Genomic DNA, 15,045 nt, shown 5'->3' on the forward strand with positions numbered 1-15,045 from the left:
CAGCTGTAGGGAGCATTATAGTGTGCATATAGTCCTGTATCTCTCCCTGTTTGAGCGGAGCTGTAGGAGCCTGTTGGAGAATGAGCTCCTCTGTCCGTCTATAGTCTGGTGCAGTGAGTGAGTTGTTGTACAGTTGTAGGGAGTATTATCTGTCCCTCTATAGTCTGGGGCAGTAGGTGAGCAGGAGTGTCCATGATGGAGAGCAGTTTGTCCAGTGTCCTCTGGCCCGTCACTGTGACAAATGTGGATCATTTAATGATACCTTTAATGATGAATGAATTTAATTGAACTGTAGTATTTTATGCAGTTGCAAATATGTGTAAACAATGAATGATTCAGTGAAACACATTTAAAAATTATTAAGGAACTCCTATCTTTTTTTATGTAACTATGATCTACTATAAGGTCATATTTTCATATGTAAATAATGTTTAGTGCAAACTATCTAAAAAAAGAAAAAAAGTATTTATTTATATATATATATATATATGTGTGTATATTTTTTTTATTTTTTTTATTAAACAACTAAATCCAAAACACTGAATACATAAACAATGTTGTACTTTCCTGCATATCAAAACTATCCTCACACACAAAAACTATGTCAAACCCACTCTGATTTCCCTGGCAGAGTATCAGAATCGTCTTCCTCCCCTCCTGCGTACATGTCAGCCAGCCTGCTAAAGCAAGGCCCCCAGCCCTGCAGAGCCCCAAAGTCCTGGTCCAGTTCTGAGTTCGAGGAGGAGTCCAAAGAGCTGAGAGAGTCCACCTGTGACCCCACCCCCTCATAGTCAAACACCAGAAGGGAATCGTACGGCGGAGCCGTGCAGTCAGTATCTGCAGCCACCAAGTTCTACAACAGGAGAGAAGGGACAGGAAACATGCACCAGCTCTTAAAATGACTATACAGTATATAAATTATGCTAAAGGTATGTTTATAACATTCTATTCACTCAGCAGAAAATGTTTTATTTGTATTTTTAATTGGATCAAATTCTTAACCTTAACATGAGTACTGTATTTCAGACTAGTTTAGATTTATTTATTGGAAGGACCTAAAGTACTTGTTTCCATACATTGCTCATTTCAAGCTAACTGACTGCATTTGCCAAAGGGATGAGAACACCCTTGCCTAGACTGAAATTCTGGTGAATATTTTCTAATTTTTCAACATGCTGAAAATTGTATGATGTTTGTCTAAATTTGACTTGATATGTAATGATGAGTAGTTTAAACCAGACACCTTTTGTTTTGATTATTTCATTGCTGTCATTGTTGTTGTTGTTGAAACATAGATATCTGTTACAATCATGCTGACAATTTCCATGCAGCTAAGACTTCATTTAAAAGTATGTCATTACCCAGTGTTACAAAGCAGAGGTACATCTAATCCAAGCGTTCTCTGCTAAACTAAAAGCTAAGTGCTGACATAGAAGATTGGGAAACGTGCTTTGGAAAAATGTGAAGCAACAATGTAATCTTCTGGAGCACTTAAAAAAGATAGGAAAAACATATTGTTTTTGCTTTACCTCTGTGAGAAACTGCAGTATGTCTTCATTGGGCTGAGGCTGGTGTCTGTAGCTTGGACGAATTTGATTAACAGGGGCAACATCAGAGCATAAGACCCCATGGTGCTCTTTCAGACCCCTATGCAGCAGGCTGGGATCAAAGACCTATACAAAAAATAAGAAGAAATTTGGTCAGTATCTTCCTACAGTGATTTCAACTTGTATCTTGTCCTGAAAAAAGTCCCAAATTAGTTTTGAGGGAGGTTTATTTTGCTAATTGTAGATAACAAAACAGTTGAAAATGATAAAAAGCAACTTACTACTTCTAGTACATGCTGCCATTATATCAGTGAGCAAGACACTTATTCCTTGCTGCTCTTTTTATTAAAAGGTATTAATATATGAATAGATGCATACAAGAACCTTAAAGCTAAATAAAGTTGCACATACCCTGTCTTCTTCTCCTCCGCCCTCCTCATCATAGCAGAAAATGTTATCTCTGGATGGATATTTAAGAAGAGCCACATCGTTCATGTGCTTTTTCCTCCTCAGGATCAACAGTAACAGTAGCACTGCAAATAAGTATAATGACATAAAAATCAAAAAGTGACCTAAAATTTAAGATTATTCCCTTCTCCAGACTTACACCAAAATATCAAATCATAACATAAACAACTTTGCCATCATGTTCAAATGTCCAATATTTTTGTAGTTAGAATAAACCAGTGTTATTAGTAAAACTATGTTTGATTTGAACATTACTACATTGTATCTGTATCTTGTTTCTGTTAAGTCTACATACAGGTCTTTCAAGTTATAAAATAAAATAAAAACTTGAATAATCACAAATCATATTTACTTACAAAGGAGTCCAAAAACGGCTCCCAGGACTAAAGCGAGGTAAAGGAGGCGTGGAGGATCAGAGTGGGGCATGATACAGGAGATCACGGCTCCTTCACACTGGCACACCTCCACGTCCAGGGAGCTCTCCTGATACTGTGACCCAGCATCAGAGACTCTGAGCAGGACCGAAGACCAGCCCACAGCCATTTGATGCTTGGGACTCAGAAACACTGCATGACCTGGAATTGAGATATAAGGAATTTATGTAATTATATCAACAATCCATCCACATTTCATAACATTGAAATGTTTTTTTTACTATATATGGTATTGTAAGATCTTTTCAATGTGTAGATTGGAAAATAAATAAATAAATAATGAAAATGTTTGGTACAGGTCTAGTCATAATCCAGTTAAAAAGCTCAGTTTTAGTCCTATAATTATTTTTAAAACCTTATTTTATAAATTCATTTTGTAGTGTTTTATATTTAACATTTTTACTATTAGTACTAATAATTGGAATAATAGTTGCACCATATTGCAGAATCACATTCTTAGTTTGTGAATTTTGTTCACCGACAATGGTAAAAAAGTTTTTTTTAAGATTAAGGTACACTTGTTTGTCCTTGTTCTCTGCATTTGACCCATCCTGACCCACACTGCTGTGATCCAAGGATCCACCTCCAGATCTTGATCTAGGCTTGGTCAAGACAATTTAAGCTGGGGGGTTTTACCTATTGTATACTCTGATTCTGACTTGGTTAATTCTGATCCAGATACTTTTTGTGAATATCAGGCAATAGTATTTTAATGCAGGTAAAACTAAGAAATCACAATTACTAATTGTTTAGTAGGTCTTAATTATTTGGAATGAAAAAATAATGGCTTTTCAGGGCAAAAATAAACAGTATTTCCATCAACATTGTACTTTGGTGAGTATAAATAGATAGAGAGTTGTACTTGATGCATTGATCTTGATGTTCCAGCTCTGGTGCTGCTCTCCTTGTAGCTCCACAGTGAAAGGTCCTGCGTTCTCCGGACTGTCCAAGTCCATTATGTCCAGCTGAACAGGGACAGGGTCCACATTGCACAGACTGACCCTCCTCTGCAGGATCACCGGAGCATTGTCATTCACATCCATTAGAGTCACTATCAGAGTGCCTGTTCCTGTAGCTTGAGCTGTATCTAAAAACAAAAGAGATGTATTAGTCAGGTTACAGGTTAAATATACAGCGCTGCAGGGGTTCTTAAAGGGCCCATATTAAGATGTTTTCTGATCTATGTTGTTGCTGTTAAAATGGTGTTTCCTCATCATCATGTTTTGTTTCATTCACACATGTTTAACACACAAACCCTCCATATTTAGAGTTATTCTCTCAAACAGAAAACACTCCACCTTGTGGTCAGAAAGTGTTCCACAGTGCTTTTAAACTCCATACACTTTCTCCATAATCATTTAGATCATTTCAGCCCTGGAATTGTCTCTACTGAACTAAAGGTAAAAGGTAGCTGTTAACCTGACACCACAAGGTGGAACAGATCATTTTGAGCCTTGGAGATGTTGACAGACTAATAAGGATTATTAGGATTACTCAAACATTTATGAATGAAACAAAACACAACTCCAGGTATGTTTTTTTGATGAGGTATAACATGGCTTAAAGCTCATAAAAGTCGATTTTGAGTAATATAGGACCTCAGGATCCAGTTTTATTTTATATAAAGTAAATGGGGGCCTATTTCATTATGTCACCTTCATGGAAGTGCTGGCAGCCCTTCCATAGGCCCCAGACCAAAGATCACTGTAGTACACTACTTCTATTGAACATTCCAAAATATAAATGCATTTATATATGGAATAGTAAACTTCTGGATCTAACATGTACAGTTTGTTTGTTACCAATTCCCAAAACGTTTTGAATCTTTAATTTGACATTTAATTTGTATTACTAACTATGCTAATTTGTCAAAACCTTAAAAAAAAAAAAAAAAGAGTTCAAACAGATATTGAGTGCTCTACTGTTGGGTTCCTGTTGGGACAACTACACATTCTATAAGCCTATAATATTTAACGGAGATGGGAGCATGTAAAATTACTGTTGTAAATATGCAGAATTTTGATGTGATACAGCAAATTGAAGGTCTTAGTCACTAATAAAAACATAATCTGGTTCAACATTTGTGGATTTATTTTTAAGATATTTCTGGATTGTACCCCTCATTTGGGAGTATGACACTATCTCATACTAGAATCCGAAAACCTTTGTGAAAAATCTAATCTGTATGTAAAAAGAATTAGGTATTTCAAATGTACTAGCTAACATACCATTGTCATAGGCCAAAACAGGGACAGTGTATTTGCCGTCCCGTACAAAATGTGATTCTCTGTCCAGGTCACTTTTCACACTCACTCGCCCAGTGTCTTGTTCAAGGTGAAACCACCCGGCAGCATCTGTGTTCAACTTAAATCTAACACAAAAAATACGTTACTAAAACTCAAAATTTCTTGTTTGTAAATAAATCACATACCGTATTTTTGTTGGTCTTGATGTGTCGGGATCTATGGCTCTGAGGTAAGTCACAGAACTGCCAATCTGAGCATCTTCAGATAGGGCCACTTGTATTTTGGAGGGAGTGAACATGGGAGGCTCATTCAAGTCTTTTACTGTAACTGTGATCGTTGCAGTGGAGGTAGAAACTGATCTAGTAAAGGGTGCTTCATTTGTGACTATCACCAACAAGGTGAAGGTGGGAGTGCTCTCAAAATCCAACTTCTAAAAATGAGAGGAAATATTTAGGAGGAGAGAAAGGAATCAAGCACAGGATTGTGAAAAGTATTGAAAATTAGACACAAATTAACACAAAACCTAGTACTGATACTCATTTGAGCTGATATATATATATTTTTTTTTGAAAAACACAGTGTTTTGAATTATAATTGTGGTATCAGTGTCTGAATCAGTATTCAAGTAGTATCGAGTCTAGTCCTTAGTATCGAAATTACGGTAAGTATGAAATTTTATTATTGTGACAACATAACAACAATAGAATTGATCAGACCTTTGCTGTAGAAAGGATCCCCTCCATTTTGTCTGGTCCTGTGCTGATGTTGAAGTGTGCAGCCTCATTTCCTTTGATTATTGCATATTTTGTGTTGGTGTTAGCAGATCCCAACTCATCTTCATCGGTGACTTTTAACCTCAAGACTTCAACTCCAGCCTTATTCTCAGGGACAGAAGCAGAGGCCTGAAATAATCAGGTTAATATGCTGTGCTTTAAAGTGCATATGACAGGTTTTCATTCATGGTTTTCTAATTATGACTTGTGGGATAGTACCTGTGGTCAATATCATCACATCACAAAAGACAGTTATATAAAATATATCTAAATATCTCTCTCTCTTGCTCTCTCTCTCTCGCTCGCTCTCTCTCTCTCTCTCTCCCTCTCTCTCTCTCTCTATATATATATACATACATACATATACATACATATACATATACATATATATATATATATATATATATATATATATATATATATATATATATATATATATATATATATATATATATATATATATATATATATATGTGTGTGTGTGTGTGTGTGTGTGTGTGTGTGTGTGTGTGTGTGTGTGTGTGTGTTAGCAGTGAGCTGAAGTTCTAAAATGCATTATGCATTACCTCTACTTATGTCATCAACATTGAATATTCTATCCAAAATGCCGGGACAATTTAAACTTAATTTAAAATTTTTATTAGTTTAATTAAAACTGTTGTGCACTTTAAACATGTTTTTGTCCTTGATAACATTATGGTTGCTAGGTAAGAGTTATAGAATATATAATAGAAGGTCAAATTATAAGATTCACCAAAATTTTTATACTAAAAAAGCAAAGCCAAGCTTTTTAGTGAAATCTGAAAAATAATGATGTTGACCTTATTTTAGTAATATGTGTAGTCTAATCTGTCATAGGAACTTAAAATGTTACATTAGGGCTGAATACTGTATATAGTTTTGTGACCAGTATTGTTATTGATTGACCTATAGTCCATATTAAATTATACATTTTAAAATTATGATTCAATATAATTGTTATTATTTTAAAATGTTAAAGAGAAGACAATACAAGTTATCAAGATTCCTTGATGACATGACCCAGTGACAATCCTAAATTTGATTCTCTGAAAAAGCCATTACACTGACCAAATCATTTCAGTTTTTGTCATTTTGCCAACTGAAATTCGAATCTTATTAATTTTGATTAATCTTTCAACACAACCTTTGAACAACCTTTCACTTGTAGAAAACCACTGCTACAGTCAAATAAACTGAATTTGTATTATGACAGGGTTCACTGGACTACAAGGGAAGGTAAAATCTAGATGGTGCCAGAGTGCCTCATAGTGTATTTGAACATAATTAATGTGAAACTTACCGATTTGATAAGGAATTGTGGGGCATTGTCATTGCTATCAGTGATGGTTACAGTTACTGTGCATGTAGCAGAAAGCCCTTCACCGTTCATGTCTGCAGCATGGATGGCCAGCTTATACTCTGAAAGAGTCTGATGTAAAAAAAAAAAAAAAAAGTTTGGTACAATCAGACATAATAATAAAAAATAACACCTAACAGCCTTAAGGAGTTACATTTTTAGCGGGCTGCATGGGTATGCAAATGGTTTGATCTAGTAGACTTATATGGTTACTATAATATTTTACTGTACCCATTAGGGTTGATTAACTGAGATATATTTGCATTACTGTATTTCTATATTTTAGTTTTACTTGAACAACTACATTTATATAATTATGCCTTATTTAACACCAGTATCCAACAATGTATGCTAATTATTTTGAATGTATTATTACCATTTATATTTTTACTCATTGTTATTATAATATATTGTGATGCGTGAGCTATTGTGTCCCAAAAATTTCCCTTGTGGATCAATAAAGTCTAAGTCTAAATCAAAAGTATACTAATTTATACTAAAACTATTATAAAAATTAGATACTCATTTGAGCAGGTATCAATACTAAAAAGTCCCATTCACAGAACATGAATGAACCTTTCCTGAACAGCTTTACAACGATCTTGAGCTATATCAGAATGAGACCGCATAGGGTAGTATTCACCCATGGACCACTATGGAATTTACCTGGACAACTGAGAGATTACTTTGAGATAAGAGTACATGTTAATATGAAAGAAAGTACTACAATTCAATACAGAAAATCATATTCTATTGCCTAAATAAAGAGTGTTTATTATTATCACCGTGGTATCAGAATTGGTATTGAGTATCGAGTCTATTCCTTGGTATCAAAATTAAGTTTGAGTACGGGTGTTTTTACAAAAGAACAAGAATATAATAACAAAAAGTCCCCTGGAATAGCACTGGACCATGCCCTCTAATACTCATAACATTAAAAAAAACATAATTTTGCTAAGACATGTACCTCTCTGTCCAGTCCTCCTCCCGTGAGACTAATCACTCCACTCAGGGGGTTTATGGCAAAGATGTGGTCAGATGGTACTTCTGGTGTTTGGGACAATATTCGATACTTGATCAAGGTGTGGTCTGTTTCTGGGTCATCTCTGTCAGTAGCTATTACCCTCATGACAGAATCCCCTTTAGACAACCCAAAAGTCTGGGTAAGTACATTTAAAAAACACAAAGATGGTCTCTGCTTAGCTTTCGTCTCACCAGCCTTGGCACTTTCGCTGACTTGGCCGTGGAAGGAGCTCGGAGTGAATTCTGGACGGTTGTCATTTTGGTCAATAACGTGGATGATCAGCTCCATAGGCTCTTCAGCTTTGTTGCCGTCATGAGCGTAAACGGCATGAACCCAGAGCTGCAAAAACATGGAGAAGAAACATACAAGAAAATTACGTAGCCCAACAAGTAATAAAAACAACAATTTTAGTGTTTACCATGAATACCATGAGAATGCACATATACTATCAAACACTGTCAAAAAAGTTGTAAGATTGTCTGAAAACTCAAGAAAAAATACATAATGGATTTAAACAACACATTTTCAAGAGAATGTGATCAATGTGAACGCTATTTTGGTGTTTGATTTTCAACAAAAAAGGTGAGTGTGAACAGTTGACTAATGCTAACTAGCTTGTGATTGTAATGCTATTAGGGAGTTAATTGTTGTAGTTCCAACAAAGTCAGTTCTTTCTGGTCAGATTGTGTCAAAATAAATCTCAGATTAAAGTCAAACAGAAGTTCAGACAGAGCAGTGACCACAGTTAGCATCACACCCCCGGGGAATGTTGATGACATCGGTTGCAAAGTATTAACTGATAACACTCATAACTGATGCATATTTTTATGATCTACAAACATTACTAACATTGAATACATTTGGAGAAATGTATCAAAAAGTAAAAGTAAATAATTTAATTAGATTAGATTAGTGGTTTCACATTCACAACAGATTTGGAATTTGTATCTTAAAAATAATTATCTTGCATATTTGTAATACTTTTTATTCTACAGCTGTTCTTGTAATTTGCAATGAAACACCAAAATGTTTTCAGTGTAATTAATTAATAATATAATAAAATAAAATAATTAAAAGACACTGATCCTGCCACATTTAACAGCTTCACACTAAAAACACATCCAATTAGAGTTGGGCAATAAGGGGAGGGTTTTTATTTATTTAGATTTATTTGATTTAGTCTTTTCAAAAATAAAAGAAAGCATTTATTTAATCAACATGAACAATACAGAGTTTTAATCCATGCTATTTAACATCAACAAGAATCAAATTTCTTCCTCCAAAGTCTGAACTGTCCTCCAAACTTGCTGGCCTCTCCATTCAAAACCCCCAATCATATCATTGATGTTTAAACATGACAATGGTTACAATGGACAAAGTTAAATAGGTAAATCCTTTGTGAGCTTACAGTATATGTGTCTCTCTGCTCTCTGTCCAGCGGCTTGGTGACCTGGAGCACCCCTGACCTGCGGTCCACAGTGAACAGGCCCTCATCTGCCCCGGGGCCTGTGATCCTGTAGTTTATCATCACGTTAGCATCCTTACTCGTCTTTATCTGAGGGCAATAACATGCATTTATTATCATATTTATGCTTTGACACAAAGGGATCTTAAGCCTGTATGTCAGTGGTTTTCAAATTGTGGTATGTCAGTTAATGTGTCACGATACTAAAATTTCAAACTATTTTGATGTTAAGCAATTGACTAATATTCTATACCGATTCTGTTACCACAATAATACACTCAATAAAACACTCATTTTCAACATTAAATCATAGTACTTTCTTTTATATTACCGTGTGTCTGTGTAATCTCTCAATCATCCAGGTAGTTTCCATTGTGGTCCATGGACATATACTAGTCTGTGTGCTCTTATACTTGTTCTGATACAGCTCAAGATCATTCTAAAACTATTCAGGATAGGTTAATTTCTGTCCTGTGAATGTGACTCTTTTAGAAAAAAAAAAAAGACTTTAAAAACAACATCTCATGCGTATTATCCTTCCATCCATTTTCTTCCACTTATCCAGGGCTGGGTCACGGGGGCAGCAGTCTAAGCAGAGACTCTCAGACTTCCATCACCCCAGACACGTCCTCCAGCTCCTCCAGGGGAACCCCGAGGCGTTCCCAGACCAGCCGTGAGGCATAGTCCCTCCAGCGTGTCCTGGGTCTTCCCCGGGGCCTCCTTCCAGTGGGACATGCCCGGAACACCTCCCAAGGGAGGCGTCCAGGAGGCATCCGGAACAGATGCCTGAGCCACCTCAGCTGGCTCCTCTCAACGTGGAGGAGCAGCGGCTCTACTCTAAGCTCCACCCTATCTCTAAGGGAGCGCCCAGCCACCCTGCGAAGGAAACTAATTTCGAGTGCTCGATCTCGTCCTTTCGGTCATTACCCAGAGCTCATGACCATAGGTGAGAGTAGGAACGAAGACTGACAGGTAAATCGAGAGCTTCGCCTTTCGGCTCAGCTCCCTCTTCACCACAATGGTCCGATACAGCAACCGCATCACTGCCGACACTGCACCGATCCGCCTGTCAATCTCACGTTCCGTCCTCCCCTCACTCGTGAACAAGACGTCGAGATACTTGAACTCCTTCACTTGAGGCAAGGACTCTCCACCCACCCGGAGAGGGCAAGCCAATTTTTTCTGGTTGAGAACCATGGCCTGGGACTTAGAAGAGCTGATCTTCATCCCAGCCGCTTCACACTCGGGGATTGCCGCCGCGACAGGCACCACAGACCTTACAACCACAGCTATGAGCGGCCGCATCGACAATAGAGGCCGAGAATGAAGCCCACTCGGACTCCATGTCCTCAACCTCCCCCAGAATCCAGAAGAAGCCTGGGAAAAGCCGGGGCTGTGAGTTGAAAGTCCTTCTGACCTAGGGCTCTGCCAGACGTTATCAACAAACCCTCACTACACGTTTGGGCCTGCCAGGTCTTTCCGGCTTCCTCCTCCACCAGCGAACCCAACTCACAACCAGGTGGTTATCAGTTGACAGCTCTGCTCCTCTCTTCACCCGAGTGTCCAAGACAAACGGCTGGAGGTCAGATGACACGACTACAAAGTCGATCATCGACCTCCGGCCTAGGGTGTCCTGGTACCACGTTCTCTGATGGACACCCTTGTGCTCGAACATGGTGTTTGTTATGGCCAAATTGTGACTAGCACAGAAGTCCAATAACAGAACACCGCTCGTGTTCAGATCAGGGAGGCCGTTCCTCCCAATCACCCCTCTCCAAGTGTCACTGTCGTTGCCCACGTGGGCGTTGAAGTCCCCCAATAGAACAACAGAGTCCCCGGTCGGTGCACTGTCTAGTACCCCTCCCATGGACTCCAAGAAGGCCGGGTACTCTGCTCTGCTGTTCAGCCTGTAGGCCGACACCACAGTGAGAGACCTGTCCCCGACCCGAAGGCGCAGGGACGCGACCCTCTCGTTCACCGGGGTGAACTCCAACACACAGCAGCTGAGCTGTGGGGCAATGAGCAGGCCCACACCAGCCCGCTGCTGCACCCTGCAGCCAACGCCAGAGAACTAGAGAGTCCAGCCCCTCTCAAGGAGTTGGGTTCCAGAGCTCAAATTGTGCGTGGAGGTGAGGCCAAATATATCTAGTCGGTAATGCTCAACCTCCCGCACAAGCTCAGGCTCCTCCCCCCCAGCGAGGTGACATTCCATGTCTCCATGTCCAGAGATCTGGTCGTCGAGGTCCCCGCCTTCGACTGCCACCCAGGTCTACTTGCACCGGCCCCATATGGTTCCACCCGCAGGTGGTGGGCCCATGGAAGGGCGGCCCCACGTGGCTGCTTCAGGCTATGCCCAGCCGGGCTTTGTGGGGGAAGGCCCGGCCACCGGGCACTCGCCGTCGAGCTCCTACCCCAGGCCTTGCTCCAGGGTGGGGCCCTAGTAACGCCATTCCTGGCAACATAGCTGGCCTCTGAGTTGAACTCGTCATATGGTGCTTGTGAACCGTTCTTCATCTGACCCGTCCCCCAGGACCTGTTTGCCTTAGGTGACCCTACCAGATACATGAAGCCCCCGACAATATAGCTCCCAGGATCATTTGAGCACTCAAACCCCTCCACCACGATAAGGTGACGGTTCAAGGAGAGGTCACGCACATTAACATTAAACAAATAGTACTGTAGGAGACAGGACTGGTGCAAGGTATGGTTCAGGGTGTGGGTGTATTGCTCTGGTGCAGAGGGGGCGGGGCTCACGCGGGCAGGTGCGCATGCATGTGTGCCTGTGGAAGGATTTAAGTGTGCACTTACCTGATACCCAGTTTTGACTGAGTGTCAGGGCTAGGTAGCCATAATTTTTGTTGACCGCCACTCCTTTTCTATACTCACTATACTCACCCTTTATTCTGTCCATCTTCTTCTCTGCGCTGGGATAGTTGTATGTCCGTTAAATAATATACAAAATGCACTCTGGATCCAAGCGTATTAGTTTGCAATAGCCTTCATGCGCGTCACAAACTACGACCCCAGGACCCACTCTGATCTTCCCGAGCGGCTCTAAGGTTGGTCAACAAGCCGCTACATTACCATCGCTAACCAATATAAATTAAAAGCTGTCTATACAGTGTCACCAAATATAAACAACATGATCATTTTCAGTTTTTTGAAGGGCTTAATTAGAAAACATAAATGTAATATTCTGAGAGTTAGCCCCCTCCTTTGGGATTATTTTGACACTCTTTTCTTACTATTGCTTTCTCAAAAACAACCTCTTCACAAGCTGTTGCACTGGAATAATGGCATGGAGGTACAGATGTAAAAATGTAAATGTAAAAAAAGGACTACCCCAAATTATTAGTAGTTAATAAAGCAGAACAGATCACCCATTATTTACTGGATTTACTGTAGCTTCCTTTTATCCATGACATTTTGAGAACTATTCACCTTTCAAAAAATATATTATTGCAATGACACCTGTCCTAATTTTTCATCATTCTGAAACCCATGGATAGCAGCAGTAATATTCCATTCTCCCAAACTTACATATTCATGAGTTTCAGGCAAATGAGTCCTTCTGGATTTGAAGGACTGAAAGACCTTTCCCTATATTTTTCATATATTTAACTCCAACTCATTTTGTCCTTACTTGGAAGCTAGTATGTTGTGAGATTATAGAATGTGATGTTGTCAGATGGTGTCAAGAGCCAGTTTTCACTATTGATTACATGGTATTTTCCCATGAAATATCCAAAAGGTAAATTCAGAAATGCTGAACCTGATCATTTCTCTTAGTTACTAGACCCAAGAACTCACCATACCACAGCAAAAATCTGCATTTGAATAATGTTCATTTTATCTGCCCTATCTGTAATAAATAATATTGGCCCGTAGTATGTTGTGATCTCATCTGAAAGCCAGTAATTGGGTAAGATTTCTATTTATCTATGGAACAGTGCTTGATTTACGTCTGTGAAAAGGATTTTTCTGGAGAATAATTTTTTTTTTATATTTTTGTGTAATTATTGTCAATTAAATATAAATATATTTTCATAAATTCTTACAGTTTACTACAAAAATGTCTACTTACTTTGACAATAAACTTTGGAAATGGCCCTCTGTCATTTTCAGGGAAGTACAACGGAGGAATCACCCAGTCCCTTTTAACTCGCTTCAAGAGGCGAAACATATGAGCAAAATGATCTGTACCAAGGTTCTCCAGGCTTGTATTAGACATGACCTGTTTCAGATAAGAAAAATACATAGAATCTTACATTTCTAATAAATATGTGGTATATATGACTTACATTATAATTCTTGCTTTGTAACTTTAAATGTGAGGACACTGGTGGTTGGATCTGATTCTTTGGCAGAGCAGTAATCCACTATAAAAACAATATGACAATGAAGTACAACATATTTAAACAATCTGATAAAAAGAAAGCTTCCCAAATTATAAACTTACCCAGAATTGGTAAAGGAAAACAAGAATTCCAAACATCATATTCCAGATAATCTTCACAGCTAAACTAAAAACATTCATAGTAACAGTTTTAGCCTTTTTCTGTCTTCAGTGTAGTTTAAAGAAGAGAGAGAGAGAGAGATCAGAGCTGGGGAACAGGTGTACACCACTGAAATGAGAAGCTGTTATGTGTTATCACAACATTCAGGTTTGTTGATGTGGGTCAGTCTTACACGCCCACTTTTCAACCCATCTTACTCACCAAATATAAGTGTGATTTTATGCTGTTTTCTGATTTATGTTAAAATAAAAAACATGCCTGGAGTTTTGTATTGTTTCATTTATACATGTCTAAGACAGTAATCCTGCAGATATAGTCTGAGCTCTTCTCTCAAATGGAAACCACGCTGTTCCACTTTGTGATGTCATGTGGCAATATCGAAAGTGCTTTATTGTGTTTTTATACTCCACCTTCACTAGAATAATCTGGATAATTTCAACCAGAAATTGCCAACCAATACTGAACAAAAGGTAAAAGTTGGAACAGAGCATTTTAAGTTTTGGAGATGTAGACATACTAATAAGAAAAGATTACTCAAAAGTGTGAATGAAACAAGACACAGCTCCAGGTATGTTTTTGATGAGGTACCAACATGGCTTTAATAAAATACACTGTTCTTATGAATTGTATATAATTATAGACATTTAGTTTCAATTAACCATCTGATCATACTTTACATTGATACTTTAGTTGGAGCGGCTTGTGGAATCTGTTTACTAAATATCTGAAGATGGTTAGGCTGAGTGCCTGAGAATCATTTGTTTATTTTGTCAACTGTTTCTCACACAGCTCTCGCAGTCCACTTGAAATGGGTCATCATCCGTGAAAACAGTGGCAATCGGTTCTGACTATACTCATATTTAAAAAGTTTAAAATGTTCAAAAATGTCTTTTCTGCTACTACAAAATTATATTCCATTACATCAGAGGTGGGTAGAGCGGCCAAAATTTGAACCCTAGCAAAGTACTACTCAAGTAAGAGTAATTTAAAGAGTAACTGCCTGGATGTAACATCTGATTTATAATTTGGAATTAATGTAATTTGAAGGACAAAGTAAGTCTACAAGTGATAAATGTAACCAAAAGTTTTGTTCAAATAAGAGTTCTTCATTCAGAGTACTTCATTGAAAATATTGCTGTAGTAGAAGTAAAAGTATGTAGTAAATGTAAGTGAGTACTACCCACCTGTTTTTA

The 15,045-nt window shown here is 38.3% G+C and overlaps 1 protein-coding gene across 1 annotated transcript; it reads right to left on the reverse strand.

Moving 5' to 3' along the window:
- Positions 1 to 562: 562 nt before the first annotated feature.
- Positions 563 to 13,945, reverse strand: LOC110166826 (B-cadherin-like). The gene is made up of 15 exons (XM_020932135.2): positions 13,795 to 13,945; positions 13,637 to 13,714; positions 13,420 to 13,569; positions 9,279 to 9,425; positions 8,062 to 8,209; positions 7,814 to 7,986; positions 6,790 to 6,918; positions 5,412 to 5,597; positions 4,881 to 5,125; positions 4,678 to 4,820; positions 3,312 to 3,536; positions 2,372 to 2,590; positions 1,959 to 2,080; positions 1,530 to 1,673; positions 563 to 853 (listed from the first exon to the last, which is right to left on the reverse strand). Exons 1-15 carry the CDS (start codon positions 13,870 to 13,872, stop codon positions 605 to 607), a joined length of 2,436 nt encoding a protein of 811 aa, XP_020787794.2. The 5' UTR covers positions 13,873 to 13,945; the 3' UTR covers positions 563 to 604.
- Positions 13,946 to 15,045: the final 1,100 nt, after the last annotated feature.

This window comes from Boleophthalmus pectinirostris, unplaced genomic scaffold (assembly GCF_026225935.1).
Source record: "Boleophthalmus pectinirostris isolate CB_2022bp ecotype Guang Dong unplaced genomic scaffold, ASM2622593v1 HiC_scaffold_2, whole genome shotgun sequence".
NCBI lineage: Eukaryota > Metazoa > Chordata > Actinopteri > Gobiiformes > Gobiidae > Boleophthalmus > Boleophthalmus pectinirostris.